A 26,868-nucleotide genomic window follows, 5' to 3' on the forward strand; every position below is an offset into this window, starting at 1 on the left:
ACAAACATGACTGTGTTTCACAACATTCTATTCTATACTAAGAAGGTTCAGATAATAACTTTTAGGTTATATTTTTTAAAGATTAAAAAGTCCTAAACAACTTTGTTCTTTGGTCTTCATGACATTTAATAATGGTGAGACATAAATACAAAATTAAGCAAATATAGCTTCAGCTTCAATCAACACTGGAGCAACTGTTGCTAGACTATAAACTAATAGAGTAGGGCATGGTGTAGGGACAGCTGCTTTCATAAGCTGGACAACAGGCGGTGCAAACCAGTGATTCCTGAGAGGAAAAACAAATGGGTGAGTGCTATGGTCACCCTGGCTGGCCTCTTATGAGGAAGGGGAGTCAAACAAGCTCTGGAAGCCGCACTGAAGTCAAGTGGAATTATGTTTAGGTGGGGAGAGGGGATGTCAGAATTTCTAGTTAAGAGTGAGCTATATAGGAAAACAAAATCCAGAAATCCTGTGCTGTCTCCCTTCTTATATCCTGAAGCAAAGACTAAGGCATATACAGAGAGTAGGGAGTATGGCTGAAATCTACCAGGGCCCGCATGGGGTGGAGGCATGTCTGTGGCCCCCATGACATTTACTAGAGGTCATAGAGGGGCAATACACAGGGATAGAGCTGGTTAGCCTAAGAGGACAAAACATGTAAGTTCACCCCAGCAATAAGCCTTGAAGTCTAGCAGTGACTTCACTTCCTGCTAGATACAAAGTCCAATATATTTTGCAGAAAAACAACACAAATCTGACATACAACTGTTTAGTTTCACAATACCCAGCATACAAGAAGTTACTAGCCATGTAAAGAAGAAATGACAAAGAAACATAAAAATCTAATAAGAAATCCAATCTGTGAGAAATAAAAAAAGAACAATACAGGCTGAAGAGACAGCTCAGAGTTTAAGAGCAAGTGCTGTTCTCGTAGAGGGTCTGAGTTTGGGTCTTAGCAGTCATATCAGGTGGCTCACACTCCCTGTAACTTGAGTTCCAGAGATCCAATACCATCTTATGGCCTCCACAGGCACAGGTCCTCACGTGTTCACAATTCATACTCAGACACAGATGCGTATATATTAACTAAAATAAGAAAAACCTTAACAATATGTTCTCAAAGAGCCAAAAGGACAACCAGAACAAAAATTCACCAAATAGGTATGATTAACTTCACTGTCAACATGATTGGGTTTAGATTCACTTAGGAGATGTCTAGGGATGTCTGAGAGGACTTCCAAAGAAGTTTAACCAAGAAAGGAAGCCATACCCTGAATATGGGTGGCATCGTCCCTTTGGGCTGGGATCCTGGACTGAATAAAAAGGTGAAAAGCCGTATCATGAGATGCTGCTCTATTTCTCAGCCTTCCCGGCTGTGAGGGGTCCAGAGTCTAGCTGTGCACTCCTGCTACCATGAACCTAGAGCTGGAGAGGTGGTTCAGGGTTATGAGTGCTTGCTGCATAATGAGGACCACGGTTTGGATCCTGTGTAACAGGTCAGGCACCCTGCATGTGTATGTAACCGTAGCTCCAAAGGAGGCAGACATGGAATCACCGGGGCTTGCTAGCTTCCAGCTTAGTGGAGTGAGAAAATAAATGCCAGACCCAGGTTCAGGGAGAAACTCTGCTTCAAATAAACAGGCAGAGGATGACAGAGGAAATCACAGCTACCTTCTGTGCCACCCACAGGCATAGGCACCCATACATATACCTATGTACTATAAAGACACAAACACAAATAAATATGTAAGCCTCCAAAAACTGAAGTAGCTAAATAATGATCTTAAAAGCAGACTGGGTACTGCAGAAGGGAAAATACATCTTGAAGACAGAGCAATAGAAATGGTGGTGCACGCCTTTATTCCCAGCACTGGGGAGGCAGAGGCAGGCGGATCTTTGTGAGTTCAAGGCCAGGCTCCAAAGCTACACAGAGAAACCCTATTCTGAAAAACAAAAACAAAACAAAACAAAAAAAAAAAAAAGAAAGAAAGAAAGAAAAAGAAATCACATAAACTGAGGCTCATCTAGAGCAAAGCCTGGGGAAAGGAGGGGTAGACGAGCAACAGATGTGCTATGATCTAATTACCAAAGGACTAACACACATATGCTGTGTTTCAGAAGAAACTAAGGGTTGGGAGGACCTGGAAAAATTTTAGAGGGAAAAAATTTTTGTTTTCTTTATTTCACAAAAACTATACATTTACATATTTAAAGCTCAGCTGGGCACTGTGGCTCATGCCTTTAATCAGAGCACTTATGAGGTACAGGCAGGTACATCTCTGTGATGTCAGAATGGTCAGGGCTACACAGGGAGACCTTGCCTCAAAACAAACAAACAAACAAATAAATGAAATGATATATCTATAATAGTATACTAAAAAAATCGAAGGCAGGGATGGTGAGATGGCTCAGTGGGTAACAGCACATGAAACAACTTGCATTTGATCCCCAGGACACAGGCACGGTTCACTGGGCATCAAGGCTTCCAGGACTAGCAGACTTTCATTCATTCACATGTTTTACTCAACAGGACCCACTGAGCCAAAGAGAGAGATGCCAATCCCACTATGTTTAAGACTTACCCAGAATTCTTGCAGTTCTGTTAGATGGCTGATATTTTCAATCTTTTTTATCCTATTTGATGCAATGTCCAACATGGTGAGTTTGTTCTAAAATAAGAAAATTTTTTCTGGATTACTGAACTTCAATAGCAGCATGCAACCACATGCAACAGTGTGAGGCTGAGCTGAAGACTGCATAGCTACCCTCTATGTGCCTTGGGGTGACTTTGATAGAGCTAGACTGATACCACCTACCCACTTCCTGTGGCTTCCTCAGCTGGACCTGATGCAGTGCTTTTGTTCAAAACCTCATGAAGCCCTCACCGTTCCTGAACTGTGGAGGACCCCAGTAAAACCCTTGTTCCTGTTCTTGGGGTCTGGGGAGAGCAGTGACTCTGAGCTTTGAGGAAGGAATGACAACCGTTGTAGCAAGTCTTTAGTGATTACTGTGAGGAAATACAGCGCTGAATTACTGACAGTGGAATTCCTTTCTTCAGTGAGGCTGAGGAGCTTGAGGTTTGGGTGAGGACAAGATACTCCAGGCACACAGTAGAAGTGGGAGGAATAACAAAGAGGCCTTCCTGTTTTTTTTTTTTTTAAATATGCTTTCTTTTTTTCATTTGATTTTTTTAAATATTTGTTTATTTATTATGTTTACAATATTCTGTCTGTGTGTATGCCTGCAAGCCAGAAGAGGGCACCAGATCTCATTACAGATGGTTGTGAGCCACCATGTGGTTGCTGGGAATTGAACTCAGGACCTCTGGAAGAGCAGTCAGTGCTCTTAACCTCTGAGCCATCTCTCCAGCCCCCAAGGCCTTCCTGTCTTGGTCAAAGCTACCTGGGGCGATGCCAGGAAGGCCTAGGTACTGAAGGGCTAATATCGGGGCCTGCTAGAACTTAGGGAAGCAATGAAGGCAAGTGGGACCTTAGCAGCTGAAGATGGTGTCTGTGGGTACCAAGTAACCTGCAAGATACAGCATTGTGCCCTATCTCTCCTTCCCCCACACCAGACAGGGTTTCTTTGTGTAGCCCTGGGTATCTTAACAGCTAGCTCTGTAGACCAGGTTAGCCTCGAACTCAGAGACTCACCTGCCTCTGTCTCCTGAGTGCTGGGATTAAAGGCATGCGCCACCACTGCCTGGCTTTATAATTGTTTTCATGGTTATAGTTTCAAGATTCAACAGCAGAACAATGTCATGGTGAAAATTAAGTCTACCGTAACTTATAGTGCTTGCCAATATGTTTTAACAAACCACTGGGATGCTTTCCTAGACTCCATGGCAATCTTACAGCTGGCTGGAAGTCCTTCCCTCATCTGCTCTAAAGATCTCTCAGCACTTTAGAGACTCATGGTCCTTGTTTTCTACTGCATTCCTGGTATCTTGATCCCAAACCTTTCCAAGTTTTAATGGAAATTTTAAAAAAATTCATAGTCAGTAGCTATTGATTAAAAAATGTCACAGGTGTGGCTTCCTAATCCCTTGAAGGTTCCACAGTACCACCCTACCCGCCTCCACATCCCATATAAGCATCACACAAGCACTGGCACACATGCTAGAAGCACTGATTCCAGATACACAGCACAGGTATGAGAGTACCAAGTAACAATTCGTTGAGCTTCAGAGTCAACAGAGCCATAAAACAACAATATGGGGCTAGAGTGTCAACCCGAGGACACAGCAGGCTGGGACAGAACAAGCCCACCAACGGAATCCTTCCCCAGCACTTGTGACAGCTCAATGAGCAAGACTGTAAACTAGCAAAACAGTAGTAGTCTGAAACCCACGATAGATCTGAGTCCAAGGCTCAGCAGGAAGAGTGCTGGTGGTGGACTCTGGCCCCCAGGACGGCGCACTAACCTTTCTGACCTGAGATCTAGTTATACACTCAATCCCCTTCTGCTTGAGGATTTGAGTGCTTATTCAAAATCAAACAAGATTTTTTTTAAAATTAAAAACAAAACAACACAACAGGGTAGGGAAGGCAATTTATATACACGATAAAGAAACACCCAGGTCAAGAGCCAGAATAAACATTTTAGGTTAACGAAGGGAAAAATCTCAGGGCACAGAAGAGCCAAATCCACCAGACAGGTGCCTTGGGACACTGAAGAAAGAAAGAAAGAAAGAACATTTGATAAGTGGGCCAGTGACAGTGAACGTGCCACTTGGGAAAAGTTACTTGTTTTTCTCCCACCATGAAAGTAAATTCTTGATTAAGATAAAACTTGGGAGAACATTAGGTAAATACTTATAATGAAATAAGTCTGAAAGACTGTCACATTTGATCAAGGTAAACATTACGATGACAGTTACTGTTAACACAGTATTTCTGTTCTATTTCAGACATGACATGTAACTAAGACTTAGCTATAAGATGCCTTGGGTAAGACTCTACACTCACACTTCTTTCCTGTTTGAAGACAGACCTGTACCATGAGAGAATTACAGAGCAGATAGACATGCTGGTCCCCTAGAGGGGACTGTTACCTGTGAGGAGCAGAGGTACTGGTGCTCTGTCAGTGTGTTCACCCCACCCAGCCCCAAGGCTTTCTGAAGTTCCCTTGCTCCAGTTGCTGCCTCTGGCTCTCCTTTTAACTACCATCCTACACTACAGAAGGTCACACGCAGGTTTTAATTGTTTTATGTGTGTTTGAGACAGGGTCTCACGCTGCCTAGGCTAGCCTTGAACTCAGGAAGTAGTCAAGGCTGGCCTTGAACTTCTGATTCTCCTGCTTTCGTCATTCAAGTGCTGTGATTATAGGTGAGTGCTACCACACCTGGCTTCATATGCTAGCTAAATTCCTAATTTGATTACAAAGTTAGAGGAAGGTTACCAAACTTTGAACAGGTAAATTTTAGCTTTCCTGAAAATTCTTATACAAGTGATGAACTAAAACTCAGAACACTGGTTTTCCTCCAGAATTTCACTGATGGGGCACAAAGGGCAAAGGAACCTATGATGAGATTTGAATAATGATGATTCCAAGAACAAAAACCTGACCTAATCTTGTTGCATTTGATGGCAATTTAACAAAAGCAACCAATCAACCAAATAAACAAAAAACATTTCCCTGAAACAAAACAAAACAACCCCAGTAAAATTGAACAAGAAAGAATATTTTATTTGTCTTGAATCATGCTTGGAGGAAAAACAGGTGAGACAAAGGCAACTGTAAGTAGGAGAAGCTCTTCTTGAATGGGAAGCTGGAGGTGGGCGGGAGGAGTGGACAGATTGGTGAAAGGTAGTGGGGAGGAGACCTTCAGCACTCTGGACTCCAGGAGTGGGGCCAGGGAGCATGGCTCTTCCTTCTAAGCAGGCTAGGCTCACCCTGGAGTCTTTACAGGCTGAGGTAAGGCAGGAAGTTCAGTGGCCAGAGGGAGTAATGGGAAGGACAGAGCTGATGATACTTGTGTTAGCTATCTGTGCGATACAGGGGCACGTAAGGATTTTTTAAATCACCCAAAGGCCTAGAATACATGGCAGATGTGCAGTGAACTGCCCTAGGAGGGTGTCTGTCTGTGATAGCTGTGTTGAAACCCCACAGGCAGTCATGGGACATGCTGGCCCTTTGACTCACTGGGGTAGAGAGCCCTTAGCTCACATCCTGTTGGCAGTATGTCCACCTGAGGCCAGGCCTGGAGGGCAGTGGATGCCAGCACCCGCCCCTTCCTCTTCACCTCCCTTTAGCTCCCTCAGACAGACCAATGGGCTCTTACGTTGTTCTCCAGGCCCTCGATAACCTCGATACCATTGTGGCTGAGGTATAGTTCACGCAGGTTCACCAAGCTCTGTAGACCCTCAATCTTTGTTAGCCGATTGCTCTGTAGAAGAGAATTAAAAAGTATCATTCTTGGGGCTGAGGATATAGTTAAGTAGTTAAAATATTTTCCACTTAAGCTTGAAGACCCAAATTTGAACTTCCAGAACCCACATAAATGCCAGGTGAGTATGGTGGCATGCCTGTGATTCCAGCCATGGAAGCCCAGAGATAGGTGATTCTCAGAGCAAGCTGGTCAGCAAAACTAGCCATAAAATTAGCTCTGGGTTTGACTAAGAGACTCATTCTATGAATAAGGTGGAAGAGCGATCAAGGGCGATTCCCAAATTTAATCTAATCTGGGGTCTCCACAAGCAAACACATACACACAATGTGCATGAATACACATACAATCATACCACATACATTCATACCACACACAGGAAAATATTAAAAGATAAGAAAAAGAGCAGTCAGCTACACAGAAGGTGAGAAATACAAGGGCTTTAGAAATGAAGTTTCCCGGGCTGGAGAGATGGCTCAGAGGTTAAGAGCACTGACTGCTCTTCCAGAGGTCCTGAGTTCAATTCCCAGCAACCACCATGATGGCTCACAACCATCTGTAATGAGATCTGGCGCCCTCTTCTGGTGTGTGGGAAGCAGAATGTTGTACACATAATAAATAAAAAAAAAAAAAGAAATGAAGTTTCCCATTTATCATATTTTATTTAAAAAGTGTTGGGAGGTAGGGGTGGATGGGTAAGTGGTTCAGTGATTAAGATCATTGGCTAGTCTTTCAGAAGACCTAGGTTTCATTCCCAGAATGGACACAGCTGCTCATGATCATCTGTCACTCCAGTTCCGGGGTATCTGATGCTTTTTTCTGGCCTCCAAGAGCACCGACATACACGCAGGCAAAACAGCCATACATATAAAAATAAAAAATAGGCATTCAGGAGGCAAGGCAGCCAGCCTGGCCTACAGAGTAAGTTCCCAGATAGCCAGAGCTACACAGAAACACCCTGTCTGTATAACTAAAACAAACAAACATAATAAAATCAAAAAATTAAAATATTCTTGAAATGGGACTTGAGAAGAGGACTAACATTTTGGGTCTGTTGTACTGGGTTGAATATCATGTTGAAGTTTGGGGTTTTTATATGAAAATCATACTTTTTTTTAGATGTATCTGAAGGTTTATTTGAAGTAATTAAGAAATAGATTTGTCTTGTGTATTTATGTGCATATGACCATGTAATGGCGGGTACACGGAGGTCAGGGGACAACTTGTAGAGTCAATTTGCACCTTTTATCATATGGGTGCTAGGGATTGAATACAGATTTTTTGTTTTGTTTCTGTTTTGATGTGGGAGTGTCTTCTATCTATCTGTTGCTTTCATTGGTTAATTAAGACCGAACAGAATGCTGGGAAGAAGGGAAATGAGGCAGACGCTATAGCTCTCCTCTCCAAGATGGACGCAGGTTAAGATCCTTCTCGGTAAGCCACCACCTCGTGCTGCTACACTTATTACTAAATATGGGTTAAAGCAAGATGTGAGAATTAGCCAATAAGAGGCTGAAACTAATGGGCCAGGCAGTGTTTAAAAGAATACAATTTGTGTGTTGTTATTTCGGGGCATAAGCTAGCCATGTGGCTGGCAGGAAGTGGCCCGAAGCTCCTACTACACTGTTTGTTTGTTTTCTTGAGACAAGGTTTCTCTGTGTGACAGTGTGAGCTGTCCTGAAACTAGCTCTGTATATTAGGTTGTCCTTGAACTCACAAAGATCTGCCTGCCTCTACAGAAGTGCTGAGATTAAAGGTGTGAGTCACCTCTGCCAGGCAGGTGGTCAGTTTTGGTAACAGGAGTCTTTTACTTCCTCTGCCATCTTGCTGGACCTCTTACTATAACAATTTAAAAATCTCAAAAGTATCAATGAAAACATTTTTGTTTTTTGTGTATGGGTGTTCTATCTGTATGTATGTTTGTGTACCACATGCATGCCTGGTGCTGAGGCCAGAAGAGGTTGTTGGAGCTGCCATGTGGACATTGAGAATGAACCCAGGTTCTCTGGAAGAGCATCCAGAGCACTCAACTGCTTTCTAGCTCTCCTCAAAGTATCATGGGTTTTGTTTTTGTTTTGAATATTTAGTATGTGTAATGTGTATATGTGGGTGTACTGGTAGACATCAGAAAACTTGCAGGAAATCCGTTTTCTCCATTATATGGGACCTGGGGAATTGAACTCAGATCATCAGGCTTGGCAACAAGCACCTTTACTCACTGAGTCATCTCTCCTGTCCTAACTTTTTTTTTGAGACAGGGTTTCTCTGTAGCTTTGGAGCCTGTCCTGGAACTAGCTCTGTAGACCAGGCTGGCCTCGAACTCACAGAGATTCACCTGCCTCTGCTTCCCGGGTGCTAGGATTAAAGGTGTGTGCCACCACCGCCAGGCTCATTTTTGTTTGGAAGGAAGCAATTTTCATTTCTTTTAGAGTATCTTACAACTTAATTACAATTCAAAAATTTCTCTTTGAAGTCGTCTGTAAGACACTTGTTTTACTCAGTCTATGAGGTTCCTGTGCCATGTCAGTGGGACCTGCCACACAAGGCATCCCAGGCACACCCAGGCATATCTCCCTTTAACCCTTCAAGGTCTGATTCTGCCAAACAAAAACGAAACCTCTAAAACCAACAACAAAGTCCACATGAATCAGCCATAGTGCTGCACACCTCTAATCCCAGTATACAGGAGACAGAGACAGCAGGATTTCTTGTAAGTTTGAGACCAGCCTGGTTTATAGTGAGTTCCAGGCCATCAAGAGTTACATAGTGAGACCTTGTCTTAATTAAAAATAAAAGTTAACGAGCCTATACATACATCAGTGCTGACCAGCTGAACTGTCCTCAAACCCATGGTCTCACAAGGTCTGCCCTCTCTGTGAAGTACGGACAGAGAAGTTCTGCCACTGAACAGATACACTTGAGAGGACTGGAGTGAGCTCTCCCTGCTAAAGATGGCCACAGAGTTCATTTATTGCTCAACTGCCAATAGAGAAAGGAATGAACATCACTATTATTTTATGTGCATAAACGTTTGCCTGCATGTATGTCTGTGCATCACATGCTCGCCTGGTGCCCTCAGAAGCCAGAAGAGGCTATTGGACTAGAGTTACAGATATTTGTGAGTTGCCATGTGGGTGCTAGGAAGTGAACCTGAATTGCGTGGAAGAGCAACCAGTGTTCTTAACTTCTGAACCATCTCTTCAGTCCAAGGAATGAAATTCTATCTTTTAAAAATTAAATTTATGTGTGTGGGTGTTTTGCCTGAATGTCTGTCTGTCTGTATATCATCACATATGTGACTAGTGCCTGTGGAGGCCAGAAGAAATGTGTCAGATTTTGTGGAACGAAACATCTGTGAGTCACCATGTGGGTGCTAGGAATCGAACTTGGATCCTCTGGAAGGGTAGCTGGTGCTCTTAACCATCTTTCCATCTCCCAAAATTGAAATCCTTAAAAGTAAAAATAAATTATATAAGAAGAACAGAATTTTAGTTTAGAATATATGTGTATGTACTATGATCTGTGGATTCTAATGTTTCCACCATCTACTGACTGTGAAACAGTGTTGGTCACGGACATACTAAGGGAATAAAACAGGTTGAGTGTGATGGGTCTGGCCCTGTAAGAATGAGAAGCTGGGAGCTGGTGAGGCCCAGTACCTGCATACTGAGGACTGTCAGGTTGGTAAGTGCATCCAGGTTCTGAAGTTTTGTAATTTTGTTTTTCCCCAGAAACAAACTCTCCAGGTTGGTTAACGTGTCGATATTTTCAATTGCCTGTCAAACAGACAAAACATCAAGTAAAGAATCTAGACCATAAGATGAGGCAATCTAAGACTTCAGCTCTGTGATGTTTGGACTCTGGGAACTTGCTAATGAACTATCTCTTGAATATACAGTGTGGAAAAGAACGAAAATGATGGAGGATTGAAGACTGATTCCTGGGGCTCACTCCCAAACCCAAAATCTCTTTCTCTCCCCCCCCCCCTCGTTTCTTGAAACAAGAGATTCTCTGTATAGCCCTGGATGTCCTGGAATTCACTCTGGATACCTGTAGACCAGGCTGGCCTCCAGTTCAGAAACTCGCCTGCTTCTGCCTCCCAAGGCAATATGCTACTACCACCCGGCCAACTCTCATACTTTCAGAGCTCTGGGATTATTTGAAAACTCATAAGCTCGCTGATTTCTCTGGCCTAAGTGGCATTTCATTCTACACAGCTTTTGAGACTATGCATTCCCATGAGCCTAGGCCTCTACAGAAATCAAGATACTGGGAACCTTGATCTCAGAAGTTCATGAGGGATGCCCCATGGCTGTTCCCATTCCTCGTCCCTTGCTTCTCCTTGGTGCAGTCACATCTACTTAGTCCTGGTTTTGTACCCTGATGGCTCTTGAAGAACCATAAGGGCAGGCCACAAAGTGTGGTACAGTACTTCCAAACACCAACTGGGAGCTACTTCACACATGGAGTGGCAGACACAGGCATGTAAATACCTGCTCAGTCACTAACCAAGCAGACTGAGGATAGACACAGCACAATGACACAAGATGTCAAAACTAGGCTCATATAGTTTTAAGACTGACAAAACCCTTGTGTGTGCCCATGGGTAAGCCTCCCTCTTCTGCCTGGCAGATCCTCTTCCAATATCAGAACTTATATGACCCTCTGAGGTTCCTGACTGTCAGATACAAGGCACTTTCCCTAGCTGTTATGTGTCAACTGGCAAAAACTTGGGTTTTGCTGGGTGTAGTAGTATATGCCTTTAATCTTGGTACTGGGAGATCTCTGTGAGTTCTAGGACAGTCTGGGCTACACAGTAAGTGAGACACTATCTCAAAAGACTTAGTTTTGTTTCTGTGGAACACTGTAGCACTCCTTTTTTCAAAGGCCTTTCATTTTCATTCTGACCCATGTTTTCAAGGTCAAATGGATCTTGAACATCAAACCAAATTCTGCCAGAGGACATTTTTAGGGGATGAAGGACCAGCCCCAGTGTTCTGGGGGGACATTTCAGCTGTAAAAATCTTGCTTATCACATGATCACTGCAAGTGTGAAACACACCTCAGTTACAGATGAAAGAAAACTACTATGAACAGGTTTAAAAGAAAAGCTTAGTTGGCTTTCTTTATGGAGCACAGCTGGCACTAGCTTGGCACAGGACCATGATACAGATGAAGAGCCATGAAAGCTAATTACCAGACAAGATCAGTCGGTGTGAGCACAGTTCTTATTAATACTGGCTTCCAAGCTCACATAATCAACTAACCTGGGCTCACAGGGGCTGACGGAAACTAGACTGAACCGACAACCAGGGAGCCTGCATGAGACTGGCCTAGGCACTCTGCATATATGTTACAGTTGTGTAGCTTGGTACTCTTAACAACGGGAACAGGGGCTGACTCCAACTCTTTTACTGGCTTTTGGGACCTTACTCCTCATACTGGGTCATCCTGCCCAGACTTAACACATGGGGAGGTGCTTAGTCTTACTGCAATTTGATACACTATGTTTTATTGATATTCATAGGAGATGTGTCCTTTCCTAGATGGAGATGGAAGAGGAGGGGTTGGGGGTGAGGAATGGTGGAGAGGGACTGGAGGGAATAATGGAGGGGAGGCTGTGGCCAGGATGTAAAATAAATAAATGAATTAAAAAAATATTGGCTTCCAGTTAACAGTTTTCCTTAACTATTTCCCTGCATCCTCCAAACAACATGAACCTAACAAAGCCTCAGCCGAGCACATACCCTATGTGCACCACTGCAGATCCATCTGTACTTACTCGGATGCGGTTCGAGCCCAGCTCCAGCATCTGTAGTTGATGTAAGGTACTTAGGTTCTCAATTTTACTGATCTTATTGTTGACCAAGAAGAGTTTTTTCAGCTGTGTCAGTTTGTCAATCCCTTCAATGTTCCTTAGCAGATTAAAAGAAATATCTAGAGTCCTGGAAAGAAGCAAAATATTTCTTGAAGGAACACAGGAACATAGGAGTCAGAATTCCACTTAGAGGATATCTGCCTCCAGGATCTGCAGTCACTAGGAGGTTGGATCTCACCATGGCCCCATCACTCACTGACTGGCTCACACTGGAGCTGACCTATGGGACCATGAAGCTGTCTGGCGCCTGGAGGGCAGTAAAGGCAACCTGCAGGCTATGAACACTGTTTCCTAACTGCCCTATCTAGAGCAGAAACCAGGCTTCATTTATGCCTGTGTCCACGGCAGAGCCTAGTACCATGTTCAACCTGAGTGGTGTTGGACTAAAACTGAAACAAAGAAAAATCAAAACAGATGGGCATGGTGGCACATGTCTGTAAGGCCAATACTGGAGAGGTGGAGGCAGAGGGCTCAAAATTCAAGATCATCTCATCTACAGAGAGTTCAGTTCAGCCTGGGCTACTTCAGACATGATCTCAAAAAGAAACAAAAACAAAAGCCAGCACCAACAAAGGAATGAAGCCAGATAAGGCTATAGCCAGGTAAAGCTGATCCCTGTAGTGGCTGACACTTGTTTTTTAAAAAGGGGATTATGGATTAAAGATCCTACTTCCCAGTTCTTACATCATTATTGAATGAACTCAGCCTTCAATGTTAACGGCATGTAAGAAACTGTTGCTCCCTCTTAGAGCTCTAGCACAGGGTAGCTCTCCAGGACTATAGCCAGGCAGTGGGTAGGTCACCCTCGTCACCCAACCCATCCCATCTCCTCTGGGTCTCCCTACTCACTCCAGTTCTGTCAGCGCCTCCAGATTCTCAATCTTCTTGATCTGATTATCATAGAGATCCAGTTCTCGAAGACTCTGCAGTTCCTCCAGGTTCTCAATGCATTTAATTAAGTTTTGACGTAGGCAGAGTGACTGGAGGATAGGAAGAGGATCAGCATTGGCAAACACAGGGCCACACTCCTGGGGCTATTTCATGCTGACCTTCAAGGGGCAGTGAGTGGGGATAAGAAGCTGGAATTACTCTCCTCTACTTGAGAACATGCATAGGCCCAAAGGAAAGTCAGGAAGACCCATATTGAGCATACCTGTTTGGGGAGGAAGGCCCTGAATAGGGTTGGAGTGTAAGTCAAGTTCTCGCAGTTGGAGGAACCTTTACTGGGCTCCATTTTGAGAAGTAAACTTAACTGTAGTGAGCTAGTACAGGAGACTGCAAGGTCTCGCCAAGGCAGTACTAGAGCCCAGACTTCCCACCTGTCCCACTCAGAAGAGAAACATGAGAATATAGGCCAGCGTCACCCACAGGATGGGAACAAGGATTATGCATATTCTCCAAGTAAATGTTACCAAGTCACCTTGTGTGCCAAGGACAGATTCCTCTCACCTTCACTTTCTTCAGCACCTCGAAGCCTTCAATCTTTCCAATACGATAGTGATTCAGATCAACATCCTGAAACACAGAGGAATTTTGCTTAGAACCATCAGAGTTTCTGGAGACCTGGCCAGGAGCTGCTTAGGAGAATGCCAGAAGAGAAGGGAAGGGAGAGGCTGTGAGGCTAGTAGATCCATTTGTGATTGGCAGGTCGACATTTTGTTTAGTTGTGATTTATGTTAGTTTTATGTAAAACTGACCCAGTGGTTAATCTGAATCCAATTCCCTAGCAAATGGACACATATCCACATCCACACTTTTCCAAAATTGGGGGTTTAAGGACCCATATCAACAATATGACCACTGGATACATATAACTTGAATCAAAAGCATTTCATTTGTCACACAGGTCTTAACTATCTAAACAGAAATAGATTTCAACTGCTAGTGTTAAAAATACAGGAAATCAAACTAATCAAAAAAAGTCTTGGGTGATCTCTTTAGTCACTAATTTGCCACCTTTAAGAAGCTGATAGCTAGGGTCATCTGTAACCATGCCCTTTGAGGCTGAGTCACGCAGGCGGCATTACCTCTGCATCTCGGTCCAGGCTGATGGTTTCCATATCCACTGTCAGCTCATGTTCCTCTAAAAACAAACAAGCAAAAAGAACAATTCTGTTTATAAAGAGTTGCTAATCTGCCCTAGGACTGGAGAAGTTTGATGCAAGGGACACTAAAGATGAGAAGTGTTATAGCAAAGCCTCCAAAAGTCATCTGTGCCTCTGAACCTCCTAAGAAGCCAAAAGGCAGCTTGAAGTTTTTGGTGGGAAGGAGGAGGAAAGCAGCTGCCTGAGTCTTGGTGAACCCAGGGAAGCCTAGTCACTGTTGGGAAGCACGTTCCCATCATGACTGTCACCTTGGAATCCCTGGAGTTTGTGTTGCCAGAAGCCTCTCTACCCATGTCTTCTTTCCCTTCTGTTTGTGGCAATAAATTGGGCCACTTGAATACAGCTCATGCTGGGCGTATTACATGTTCTGGGATGTGCCTTTTATTGCTTTGGAAACTAGCCCAGCATCTACAGATGCTTCCCTGACAGAGAGGGAAACAAAATGAAGCAGAGCTCAACAGACAGGATCAAAGAGCTTCACTGAATAATTTAAGGGTACTTCTCAACTGGAAGCCTGGTGAACTAATTCCAGCAGAGAAGACCATTTGGATGTCATGAGACTATCCGCCCTAGAGAGCCAGATACAAACTGCTTCCTGCTGCAGTGGAGAGTCTCATATGAAAGCCCCGTTTGCAGTTCATCAGAACCTGATTAAAAATAATGCTGAAAGAATTAAGGAACAGAAGAATGCAAATACATGTGCACATATCCCCAAAACACTTGAGATTAACAGCATTTCCCTTTATTACCAAAGTGTCATCTGCTTTCCCTAGTGGTTTTATAGTTTTTCGCCTTATTTTGTAGCCATTGACATCCAAATAAAGCTATTTTGACTGGATTCCTGCCCCACCCCTTTTCTCAGCCTCGGTTTCATTCTGTAGCTCAGGCTGGCCTTGAACTTGGTTAAATGTTTATCTTATGTACACGGGTGCTTTGTCTACAGGTACACCGGTCCACCAATTGAAAGACCAGTAGAAGGTCCCCTGGACCTAGAGTTACAAGGTGCTTGTGAGCTGACATGTGGGTGCTGGGAATTGAATCCATGTCTTTTGGAAGAGCAGCCAGTGCTCTTAACAACCGAGCGATCTCTCCAGCCCTTAGCCTTGAATTTTTAATACTAATGTTTCAGGTCCCAGATGCTGGGATGATAGATAAGTACCACCACACCTAGCTGCATGGCGTCATAGATGGTGTTTCCCTTAAGACATTTTTTATCTTGAAACTTTCTGTAGGAAGGAAACAGACTGCTTTTTTTGATTGCTTCTTTGAGTCTAAACTGTTTTGTCCCAGAATACTCTCGCCTCTATTTCCTTTAACTTCTTATCACTTATTACCATTTTTTTCCTAGGCTCCCTTTTCCTGTGTTTCTTTTCCTTAGTGCAAACACGCACTTGCATCTATAGTAGGGCCAGCTTACACACTCTTGACCTCAGCCCATATCTGGCTCCTCCAAACATTAGCAGACTATGTGCTGGTCAGCCTGTTTCTTCATTGGAGGCCTTAGAGAGAAGCATGTGGCAAGGGACCACCTTAATAACAAAGAACTGGCCCTCCATGGCCATTCACTTCACTGACTTTCCATGATGTCTTCTCTACAGTAGTCAACAGTACCCAACTAAAATGTTACTTTTGTTGTTTACCTATAATTTATAGTATATGAACTAATCTGGTATTAAATAAAAGGAATTAGACAAACAAGAAGACATTACAAGAGTCCCCTTGCCGGGCGGTGGTGGCGCACGCCTTTAATCCCAGCACTCGGGAGGCAGAGGCAGGTGGATCTCTGTGAGTTCGAGGCCAGCCTGGTCTACAAGAGCTAGTTCCGGGACAGGCTCCAAAACCACAGAGAAACCCTGTCTCGAAAAACCAAAACCAAAAACAAAAACAAAAACAAACAAAAAAAAAGAGTCCCCTTATCCTCAAAAAAAAAAAAAAAAAAAAAAGCAGTAATTCACCATCCATGAGCTCAGGAAGTTGTGACAGGAAGGCACTGTAGCTAAGGCAAGTAGCCAGGCCACTGATGTACAAACCAGACACGAAGACTAAAAGTTGGCACAACCAGCAGCCGCACTGGGTTAGAAATGGGGCTCTCCTAGGCTTCTCAGGATATGTGCTGCACAGCCCAAAATTTCCTGTCTAACAACAGCATCCAGCATGGGTTGTTCCTGTCCCTTCTTGAAACACCAGTTTAACCTGGAATAAAGTTACCAACTGGAACAAACTTCTGGTTTGGTGTTTTTTTTTCCGCCCCCCGAGACAGGGTTTCTCTGTAGCTTTGGAGCCTATCCTGGAACTAGCTCTTGTAGACCAGGCTGACCTCAAACTCACAGAAATTCACCTGCCTCTGCCTCCTGAGTGCTAAGATTAAAGGCACATACCACCACCGCCTGGCGGAACAAACTTTTGAAAGTATCATAGTTGCAATTTTTAAAGTAAGGGTCTAGGGATATAGCTCAGCTGTAGAGTCTTGTATAGCAGGTGTAAGGAGGCCCTGGGTTCAATCCTTAGTACTGAAGAAAAAAAGCTGGGGGAGAGGGGTTGGGAGGTAACTCAGTGAAGGGGTTGTGTAAGCCCGGGACCTAAGTTAGATCTCTGGAACACACATACAAACGTTGAGCATGATGGTATACTTGTAACCCCAGTACTTGAGAAGTTCAAACATGTGGGCTTGCTGCAGTCAGTCAGTGTAAATGGCCATTTCTAGGCCAGTAAGAGACCTTGTCTCAAAAACAGTAAACTGGGGAACAACACCTGAGTCTGTCTTCTGGCATCTACATGCATACATACATACCGGTATACATATATACCTCATTAATGTGAAATGTATATAAACATACATAAGTTAGGAAAAATAGGAAGGTAATGATTGACGTTTGAATGTCTTCTGCTGAAACTTATATAAGTATGAGCAGTTCCAGATTTTTAAGGAGTAGAAATACATGTTCCCAGAGAATTACTATGTGTTCTAGTCACCTGGAGGCAAGAGCATGGACTTTAGTAAGCTGGGCTCTAGCCCAACTGGCCTGCCTTGCAGTAGGGATCTCTGGCTAACATGGGACTTCTACTCTCCTCACCTATCACACATTAGAGTTCTTTTACAGTGAGAAACCCAGTACAGTAACAAACAGGAAACAAATCCTAGGATCATGCTGCTCTAACTTCCAAGTCTTCCAGGTAGCCTAATATTTCAGTGGCATAGATCTCAGCCCTTCCGTGACTAAATCAAATGATGATGACAGTGCCCATTTGCTTTATCCACCCACATCACCTCCAGAATATCAGCTCTGAAGTTCCAAACTAACTGTGGTGGGTACTTTTGTGGTAATCTCCTTTTGCCTTAAAATTTGGTTACCATAGTTACCAATCATCTTTGCTGGCACACAGTGAGCAATGCTATTTTAAAAAGTAGCTATGTTTTTGCAAATTTATTTTTATAAAGGTAATGCATAATTATGAATACCTGAAAAATCCATACAAATCTGAAAAATCATAAGAGGCAGCTTCCTCTCAAGTCTTCTGTTAAAAGAGATCCTCAGCAATGCTAATGTGTTTTCTTTTTAAGCAGGTAAAATTAAATACTCATGCTTTTTAACTAAAAGTCATATTTTAAGATACATCCTACTTACAAATTTGTCCCCCCCAACAATTCAGCTGAGACATTTTCCTGTCGTTATATATTTTCTGTCATTCTTTTCCATGTAAACTGATTTTCTGAGCAAACATGTAAGCATAGGCCATTACTGAGGAGGATATAAAACCACCATAGGAAGCCGGGCGGTGGTGGCACACGCCTTTAATCCCAGCACTTAGGAGGCAGAGGCAGGTGGATCTCTGTGAGTTCGAGACCAGCCTGGTCTACAGAGCTAGTTCCAGGACAGGCTCCAAAACCACAGAGAAACCCTGTCTCAAAAAAGCAAAAAAACAAACAAACAAAAACAAAAAAACAAAAAAACCAAAAAACCACCATAGGAAGCTGCTCAGTTCCAAATGGAGTGATCTCCCTAACACCTACGCTTGTAACAGGTGTCTCTCAGGCCTAGATGAATATCGAGGTGGATGTAGGCACAGTAGCACATATCCTTAGGAGGCAGCGGTAGGCAGATCTCTGAGTTTGAGGCCAGCCTGGGCTACATAATGGTTTCAAGACCAGCCTGGCTACATAGTGAGATCCTGTCTCAAATAAGAAATGTCAAGGATGGACAAGAAGTGATTTCTCATCACTGGGGCAGTACAGAAGCATAGCAGTCAATCACTATGCTCTCTTCAAATTCTACTTTCTGAGTAAAGGATTAAAAAACCATTTTCTGGCTCTGCTCTAGGTGACACATTAGTGCCAATATCATCAGTAGTAGCACTGTCTCTTCAGCAGAAATGGATCTACTCTACCCATAAATGTAAATCCGCTAGTTGCTGAGGCAGCACCGCAGAGAGCAGGCTGTCCTCTGCCAGCATGCCCAGCTATCCAATCTACTGGGGACCTTTGAAGAACACAACTGCTTCCACGAGGAGATATCACGCGCAAAGAAGCAGCAATCTTCAACAGCACACTCCCCCCTCAATAGTGAGTTCAAGGTTAACCATGCCCAGTACCTTCTGGGTCTTCCGCCCCCTGTTCTACTCCATCCTTCAGGCTCTGCTGGCTGAGGTCCGTCACGATGCCACCGCCGTGCTTCTTCCCTTCCTCATCACCTGATTCTTCAGATTCAACCCGCCTGTCAACTGAACCCAAACACATCAGTGAGAATTCACATCCACTTCATGTGACCATTTGAGGAACAGAGAACAGATTACCACAAGTTGTAACTCAGCTTCTGAAATAGTTGAATTCAGTTTATATGAACACTTGAATGTCTTCTATGTCCCAGCACTATTTAAGACACAGAGACAGGACCCGAGAGGACACATGGGCACAACTAACAAGCTGTTCTTCCCCTCCAAGAGCTTGGAAAGAACTGCCAAGTGTTCCAAAAGCCTCTAGGCCACCTGTGATCAGGAACACTAACAGCACCACATAGTGAAGTACCTTCCAGGTGACTCTCCCAGCTGACCTGATGTCCACCATGAGAGGGGACCACTGTGATCCCTCTACCACATACCTTCATTGATGTCCCACTATCCATTTGGCCATGAAAAACTGGTTCAATTTACAGGGCCCCACATTCTGAAAGAAATCAAGGCTAGCTAAAACCAGACTGGGGGCAGGGAGGAGCTCCAATGAAAATGAGAATCTGTCTCAAGTGCCAGATGCCAGGTAACCTACTAATGTGAAAAGATCACATGACAATGTTACCAATGCAAAGCTTTTCAGAGTAAATAAACAGGCTGTGAGAAAGCAACAATGACACGTGGCTCTGACGAATGATCTTCTTTTCTAAACCTCAATTTTCGTATCCGTAGAAAAGAGTTAGGGGAGTACACTCCCCAGACCTCCATCAGGACCAAACGAGAAAGGGCACAAGAGTGGCCTGTGTGAAGGACATGGAGAATGTATGAGTTACCAAGAGGCACATAACAGTCTGCGATCCAGGATTAGGGAAACTAGGTTCAGTGTAGCAGTCTCTGAGGAACCAGAGGACAGAAGGGACAGTTGCTGCAACCTGTGCCTTTATCCTCAGGTCAGTAGAGGTTCTACAGTTTGGGACAGTGTGCTGCATGGCCCTGGGGATGACAGTCTAACAAAAAGGAAAATATATCAGGAGGAGGAAGGTCTGATTTAAGGTATTGGCCATGACAGAGAAGGTGACAAAACATGGAGCTCACTAAGCATGGAGGTGCATGCCTTTAATTCCAGCACTCTGGCAGACTGACATGGGTAGATCTCTGAGTTCTAGGTCAGCCTGGTCTGCATAGCAAACTCCAGGCCAGACAAAGCTACATAGTGAGACCCTATCTTAAAACAAACAAACCAACCCCACAAAAAACCAACCAACCAAACCCAAAACCCCTCCCCGCCAAAAGACACGAGGCTATAGAAATACAAGTGTCAGCTGGTAACGACAGGTGTGGGAGTGGAAGAGAGAAAAGCCTGGCTTTTGTATTTGCACTTTACTGAGAAACAGAGAAAGAAGGGGGAGAAAGATACTGGAGGAGGGAAGGGTGAGATAGGAAGAAACATTTCCTTGCTCTGAAAAGGTAAAAGAAAGCCCCAGCATGACTCCCTTTTTAGGCTCTCCATAATCTTTTCTGGGAAGCCTTGCCGGCTCTTCCCAACCCCCGTCTCATCTGACTGTTAATTTAGGTCAAACTCTTTTCCATACTCCTTTGCTTTGGACTGGGTTTCCTTTCTCTGGAATGGTCCTCCCTACCTGTCCCCAGCCTGGATGACATCTAGAGATCCTTCAAAGCCCAACCCAGGGCAGCATCACCACTCTTAAACACACTGGACTTTTCTTCCAACACACTTGTTCCTTGCTCTGCAACCCTCTTCCCTAGCAATCTTCTCAGTAGAGTGACTGCGTGACTGTTCTTCCAGAAGGAAAACTCACCAAAATAGAGGAGGCTTTAAAAGGCATTTAAGGGTTCAGATTCGCCGGATGCTACAATGGGTAGTATACGCCTGTGTGTGTGCGCGCACACACACAGCTATATATATGCATACACACACATAAATATGCACACATGTAACGATTATGTATCTAACAACTGTGTACAAAACATGCACATATGTAATATATATGTGTGTATGCATGTATGCATGTATGTATGTATATGATGACACAACTCAACACAATGAGAAAGGGAAGAAAGTTGAATTTAGTCCAAGATCCTGAACGTAAAGAAAACAAGACACCGCCTCGTAAACTATCTCCGGACCTCCTTGCCACCCATCACTCTGCCACAACCCATTCGCTTCCCGAGCAGACTCTTCCATCCATGCCTCGTGAACAACTATGGACTTGGCAGGTCCCCAAGCCTGAAACCTCAGTTTCCCAATGAGCTGACAGAGGACAGTCCCCCGCCTCCTCGCCTGTCAATCTTGGAGCTTTAAGACTAGGTTCCCATAGCCGCCGCTTCCTCGTCCGTCCCCCTTTCCTGGGCGGGCTCGCGCCACGTTGTTCCCGGGGCTCCGGTCTTCCCTGCCCGCTGCCGCCCTCCGGCCGGGGCTCTCGGGCTCTGAGCCTCTCCGCCCCGTCCAGCCGGGTTGGCAGCTGACAGAGATCCGAGGCTATGGCTGGAGGCCGAGCTCCGATCCGGCAAGAGGCTGTGCCCGCCCAAGCCCAAGCTCGCCGCTCCCCGGTCGCCCGCAGGGGCCGCTCACCCTCCATCATCTCCTGCGACTGTTGCTGCCCAGCGCCGCGCTCCGCCGCCATATTGGCTGCTCTACCCCTTTCCGGAATCTGTCGCCTCAGGCCATGGACCAATCGGGACTCCCGGCCCTGTCAGTCAACCAATGGAACCGAGCATAGAAGCGCGAGTTGACGCGCTTGCGTGAACGCAGTGCTTCATGGGAGTTGTAGTTCCCGTGGGAGCCGGCTCCACCTGAGCTAGGTGTAAGAGGAGTGAGAGGCGTCTACGCGAGCAGGGCGACTTCCCGGCAAGGCATCAGGAAGCATGGGAGCTACTTCAAACTTGCGGGTTCGCCCAAACCACCATGTCGACTTTCGGAAGCGTGGAGGTACGGCGGTCAGGAGAGCGCAACGGGCCACAGATGAGGCAGGTGAGACTTGCATCTGCGACCTCGGGAGCCTCGCTGATGTGTGTCTGCACGACGGGTCGGTGGGCCGGGAAGACGGCTTTATTCCGCGCCTGCGCGTTGACTGACTTGTGCCACGGGCCGGTTTTCGCGGATGCTCAGAGCAGGAGGGAGGGGTGGCCGCGGTCCGGCTCGGGGGCGCACGTTTGCCGCTCCCACCTCACTCCGCGTCGTCCACTTCCGCTCATCCCCCGCCCTCCTTGAGAATGTGGCCGTCGAAAGGCGGGCTGCGCGTCGCTCACCGTTCTTGGTCCGCTCTGGGAGTAAACGGCAGTCCCTTGGGGGTGGGGTGGGAGGGCGACAGAGAAACGGGTCTCTTTTGGCTCTTTGGAGGCGCGGTAGGGTGGTGGCTGGTGAGTCCTTAGCAACCGTTGCGCGCGCTCAGCCGCTCGCTTTCACTGAGGCTCGCCCGTACGGGTGTCTGGTTGGTTCGTGTCGCCTGTCACTCTGCGCAACTCGTTCTACGATTGGTCAGTAGGTAGAAGCGCGCGGGATCTTCACGTTGTGAATCGGTCCGGAACGATCGCCGGCCTCAGGTGAGACACCCGCGTTCTAAAGTTCTCTTGCAGGTGGCGGCGAGGCGTGGTCCCTTACCTCGCGCGCCCGCACTCCCTTCATCCGGCCCCGGCCCGGGTGGTGGCGGATTCCGGCCGTTTGACCCGCGCACAGGAGCCGCCAGCACCGGAATGCCCCAAGCTTTCCTTTTAGGTTAGGCTAGCGGGCCAGTGAGCGCTGGGGATTCACTTATCTTCATCCCCTAATTCTGGGATTGCAGGTACGTGCATCCATGCCTGGCTTTTTATGTGATTAAAAATTTAAACTCAGGTCCTCATGTTTGCATAACAAGAACTTATAACCCAAGGAGCCACTCCCCAGGTCCTGTATTTTAAAATAAAAATTTGTAGCGTTGACAATTTAGCTTGAAGAATGGTATTTTTCTTTTATAAATTAAGATTTTTATAGCAATGTATTATGAAGTTATACAACTTCTAAAAAACGAAGTAAGGTTTGGTGGCATTGGCAATGTATTAGGGAGCCATAATTAAATGTCCTGAGCTTTGTTTATAGGTTGGTTCTAAAAGCAGAAAACCACAGTGTGGTTGTATCATTGTTTGCAGTAGCAGTAATTAGTGCATTTAGATACCTAGATGTACACCTTGGATATTAAAACGGGCTTGAAGGAAAGTTATACATTCCAAAGTCAAAAATTTCTAGCCCCTACGTATCTTTATTTTGTTTGAGACAAGGTGTGTCATAGAGCCTTGAACACTATGTAGCTGCTTTTATTTCATATTGAGTTGTTGCTTTTTAGGATCGCATATTGAGTGTCTGTGCCTATGTATGTAATATGCAAAATACTGAGGGCAAGTAGTCCTTATGCAGAGTTTGCTCTGGGTTTAGTACTCAGCTCCACACAAAGATAACAGTTGTCAGGCTGATGATGCCTTCCTGTCTTCCCAGCACTTCCAGTGCTCTGGAGACCTTGCCTCAAAAAACAAAAGGAATCGAAACTCTACAGTTTGGGCTCAGCAAAATGGCTCAGGGGATAACAGCACTTGCTACCAAAGTCTGTGTGGGTTTGATCCCTGGGATCCACGTGGTGGAAAGAGAGAACTGAGCCTCTGACCTCTGTAGGACCTAGCCTTGACCAGCTCAAGGGAGGCCTGAGTCTCAGTAGTTTACCCAAGGGCAATACCTGGTTCCTGTAAAGACCACAAACTGAGACCACCCAGGCACTACCCACCCAGGAACTGACCTTCCAAAGGAAATTCCTAACGGTCCAACGTTGTAGATAGGGTCACCTGCCAGCCCACACCCTTGGCTTTTCACCAGGACACCCCTAGACAAATGTCAGCCAGCCAATCAGGGTCCTGTACCTTAGGGATCCCTCACCCCCACCTTTGCTACTATAAAAACCCAACCCCAACTAAGCTTGGGGGCCTTCTCTATCATTCCCATATGCTGGACACACGGAGAGTCCAAGTTTGCAAACTTGTGTAAGAATGAAGGCTCTTTGCTTTAACATACAGGACTTGGTCTCCTAGTTGGTTTTGGGGGGACTCTGATCTGGGCATAACAACCTCCACATATGGGACCTCTCTCTCCCTCCCTCCTTCCCTCTCTCTCTCCATCCCTCCCCCTCACCACACACAAATGTAAGAATGCATTAAAAGTTATGCATTATAGTGAAAATAAAATGAGTCTTGGAGAGATGGCTCAGCAGTTAAGAGCACTTACGGTTTTGTAAAAGACCTGTGTTTAGTTCCCAACACCTACATGGTGACTCAATGTCTGTAATTCCAGTTCCTGGGAATCTGATGCCTCTTCTGAGTTCTTCAGGCTCCTACATGCATGTGGTGCGCATACATATACAGCTACCTATCCCCCCCACACACATAAAAAGATGTATTAAAAAATGAAAACAAACACATTTAAATCTACCACCCCAATTTAGGAGATAGGAGGTTGTCCCATTTAGCCTCCTAATTTTAGTGCTCTGCCAGATTCAAGGGAAACATCTGCCTGATGTACAGGCTTTAAGTCTTGTTGAAGTGTTGTCTTGCGTGTGTATATTTTTAAACAGTGCATTTAGATCTTTCTATGTTAAAAGAAAGGACTCTCCTGGGCGGCGGTGGTTTAATCCTAGCTCATGGGAGGCAGAGGCAGGTGTATTTTGGTGAGTCCGAGGCCAGCCTGATTTCAAAAGTGAGTTCCAGGACAGCCAGGATTGTTACACAAAGAACCCTTTCTTGAAAAAAAAATAACAAAAACAAAAAAAAGCTGGGCAGTGGTGGCGCTCGCTTTTAATCCCAGCACTCAGGAGACAGAGGTAGGCAGATCTCTGTGAGTTCAAGGCCAGCCTGGACTACAAGAGCTAGTTCCAGGATAGGTTCCAAAGCTACAGAGAAACCCTGTTTTGGAAAAAAAAAAAAACAAAACTAAAAAAAACCCCCACAAAAAACCAAAACCAAAAAAAAAAGGAAAGGGATCTTATTGTACATAACCTTTTGTTGCAATTGGAAGGTTTTCACTCCTTATACTGCTAAGATTTATCATTTTGTTTTTGTTTTTTTCCTTTCGAGACAGGGTTTCTCTGTAGCTTTGGAACCTGTCTTGGAACTAGCTCTGTAGACCAGGCTGGCCTTGAACTAACAGAATTCGCCTGCTTCTGCCTCCCAAGTGCTGGGAGTAAAGGTATGTGTGCCACCACGGCCCGGCTTGTTTTTGTTTCTTAAGACAGTGTTTCTCTGTGTATCAGTCCTGGCTGTCTTGGAACTTGCTTTGTGAACCAAACTGGCCTAAAACTCACAGACATCTGCCTCCTGAGTGCTGGAACTAAAGGCGGATGTGCGCCCTGCTTAAGACTGGTTCTTGTACACACTTCTTTTATTTTTACTGTTGATTATATCAGAACATTCTTTTTTAGAGTATTTAAGTTGTTTAATTTTCTTTTTACCTGTGTGCCCCCCCCATCTCTCCCTTTCTTCCCCCTCCCTCGCCTTCCCTCCCTTTTTTCCTTCTCTCTTTTTCTTGCCTGCTTGCCTTTCTTCCTGACTGGTTTACCAGCTCTTACCTTGTCAAACCATGCTGCCCTTAGTAGACAAGGACAATTTGGCTATCTATCTGTCTGACTATCCTTGTCTATCTTGCTGCTTATGTTTGTGGATTTCTCTAACTTGATCTCCATAGTGTGGTCTCTCAGGAAGTTTTCCTTCTCAGTTTGTTTGAACATAGTGTATTTGATAGGTGTAATTCTGAAAACCTTGGACCTGGGTTTAGCATTCTTTGCTTCTGAAAAGGTTACTAGGACATAATGTCTTATGGAGTTAGGGTCAAATTGGCTCTCTACTGGAGTCCCTGACCTGTTTTAGGGGTTGTAGGATAGCTCTTCTCTGTTTTCAGTTCTTGTCATTTTTACCTTTTGGAAGTTCTTCTCCCTTCAAATGTCTCAGAGATGTGCGGAATGGCGTTCTTGGTGAGCGCTGGTTGTTACAAACTACATGGGTTGCTCAGACCGTGTTCCTAGCCTTGACTTTTTCTTTCTCTTTTTGGAGGATCAAAGCTCATTTTATTTATATTTTAATTTTGTTGGTGTTGTGTGTGTATATGGTGTGTGTGTGTGAGTGCGTGTATCTACACGTATGTACATAGGTGCACAAGGGGAGGTCATAGAACAACTTTGTGGAGTTGACTTTCTTGTTCCATCTGTTTACATAGGTTCCAGGTTATCAGGCTTCTATGGCAAGCTGATTCTGACATTTTCTTGAATTTTTATCTTCTGTTCTTGAATTCACCCAGAACTAATTTCTGTATAGAGGAAGACATAGGATGCAATTTCTTTCTAAATTGTTTAACTATTTAAAACTAGCAGATCCTAGTTCTTAAGTGTTTATTTGATCTCAGTTCTGACTCTTGAAATTCTGCAGGAGTGCTATGGGGCGAGAGTTACTGTTCTCCTCATTTTACACAGTAACTAATACTTGAAGGCCAAGTTGTCTGTTTGGTGCAGTTGTGCTGGGGGAGACCTCATGGATTTCCCATGTATGTCAGGCTTGTATTTCTTGGTCTGCTTCTGAAATTGACCATGTCCTGTTGTCCATTTATTTACTTTGTATAGCTTCATGGCATGTAGTAATGTCAGCATTTTGTTCTTTCTGTGTAAGGGTCCCAGCCCTGCTGTGCTCAGGAGCTGTTGGCTAAGGTCCACAAACTAATGAGTATATCAGATACTCCACTGTGATCAACTTGTGACCAAGTTATACTGAAACTCACAACCTGCTAACTATAACAGATGCTCTTCCCC

At 44.8% G+C, this 26,868-nt stretch overlaps 1 protein-coding gene across 1 annotated transcript in view; it reads right to left on the reverse strand.

Annotated features, from left to right (window-relative positions):
• Positions 1 to 21,763, reverse strand: part of LOC121433492 (protein phosphatase 1 regulatory subunit 7) — a 29,575-nt gene extending 7,812 nt beyond the window's left edge. Inside the window, exons 1-9 of the mRNA XM_041631941.1 lie at positions 21,630 to 21,763; positions 18,962 to 19,090; positions 14,294 to 14,349; positions 13,716 to 13,781; positions 13,116 to 13,246; positions 12,171 to 12,333; positions 10,048 to 10,164; positions 6,284 to 6,388; positions 2,583 to 2,669 (exon numbers count right to left, since the gene is read on the reverse strand). Coding sequence (XP_041487875.1) covers positions 2,583 to 2,669; positions 6,284 to 6,388; positions 10,048 to 10,164; positions 12,171 to 12,333; positions 13,116 to 13,246; positions 13,716 to 13,781; positions 14,294 to 14,349; positions 18,962 to 19,090; positions 21,630 to 21,681 — 906 coding nt within the window. The 5' untranslated portion in view covers positions 21,682 to 21,763. The remainder of the gene's footprint in view (positions 1 to 2,582; positions 2,670 to 6,283; positions 6,389 to 10,047; positions 10,165 to 12,170; positions 12,334 to 13,115; positions 13,247 to 13,715; positions 13,782 to 14,293; positions 14,350 to 18,961; positions 19,091 to 21,629) is intronic.
• Positions 21,764 to 26,868: the final 5,105 nt, after the last annotated feature.

The sequence above is a fragment of the Microtus oregoni genome, unplaced genomic scaffold (assembly GCF_018167655.1).
Source record: "Microtus oregoni isolate MIOR12 unplaced genomic scaffold, Mior012 000038F_ref0000394, whole genome shotgun sequence".
Classification (NCBI taxonomy): domain Eukaryota; kingdom Metazoa; phylum Chordata; class Mammalia; order Rodentia; family Cricetidae; genus Microtus; species Microtus oregoni.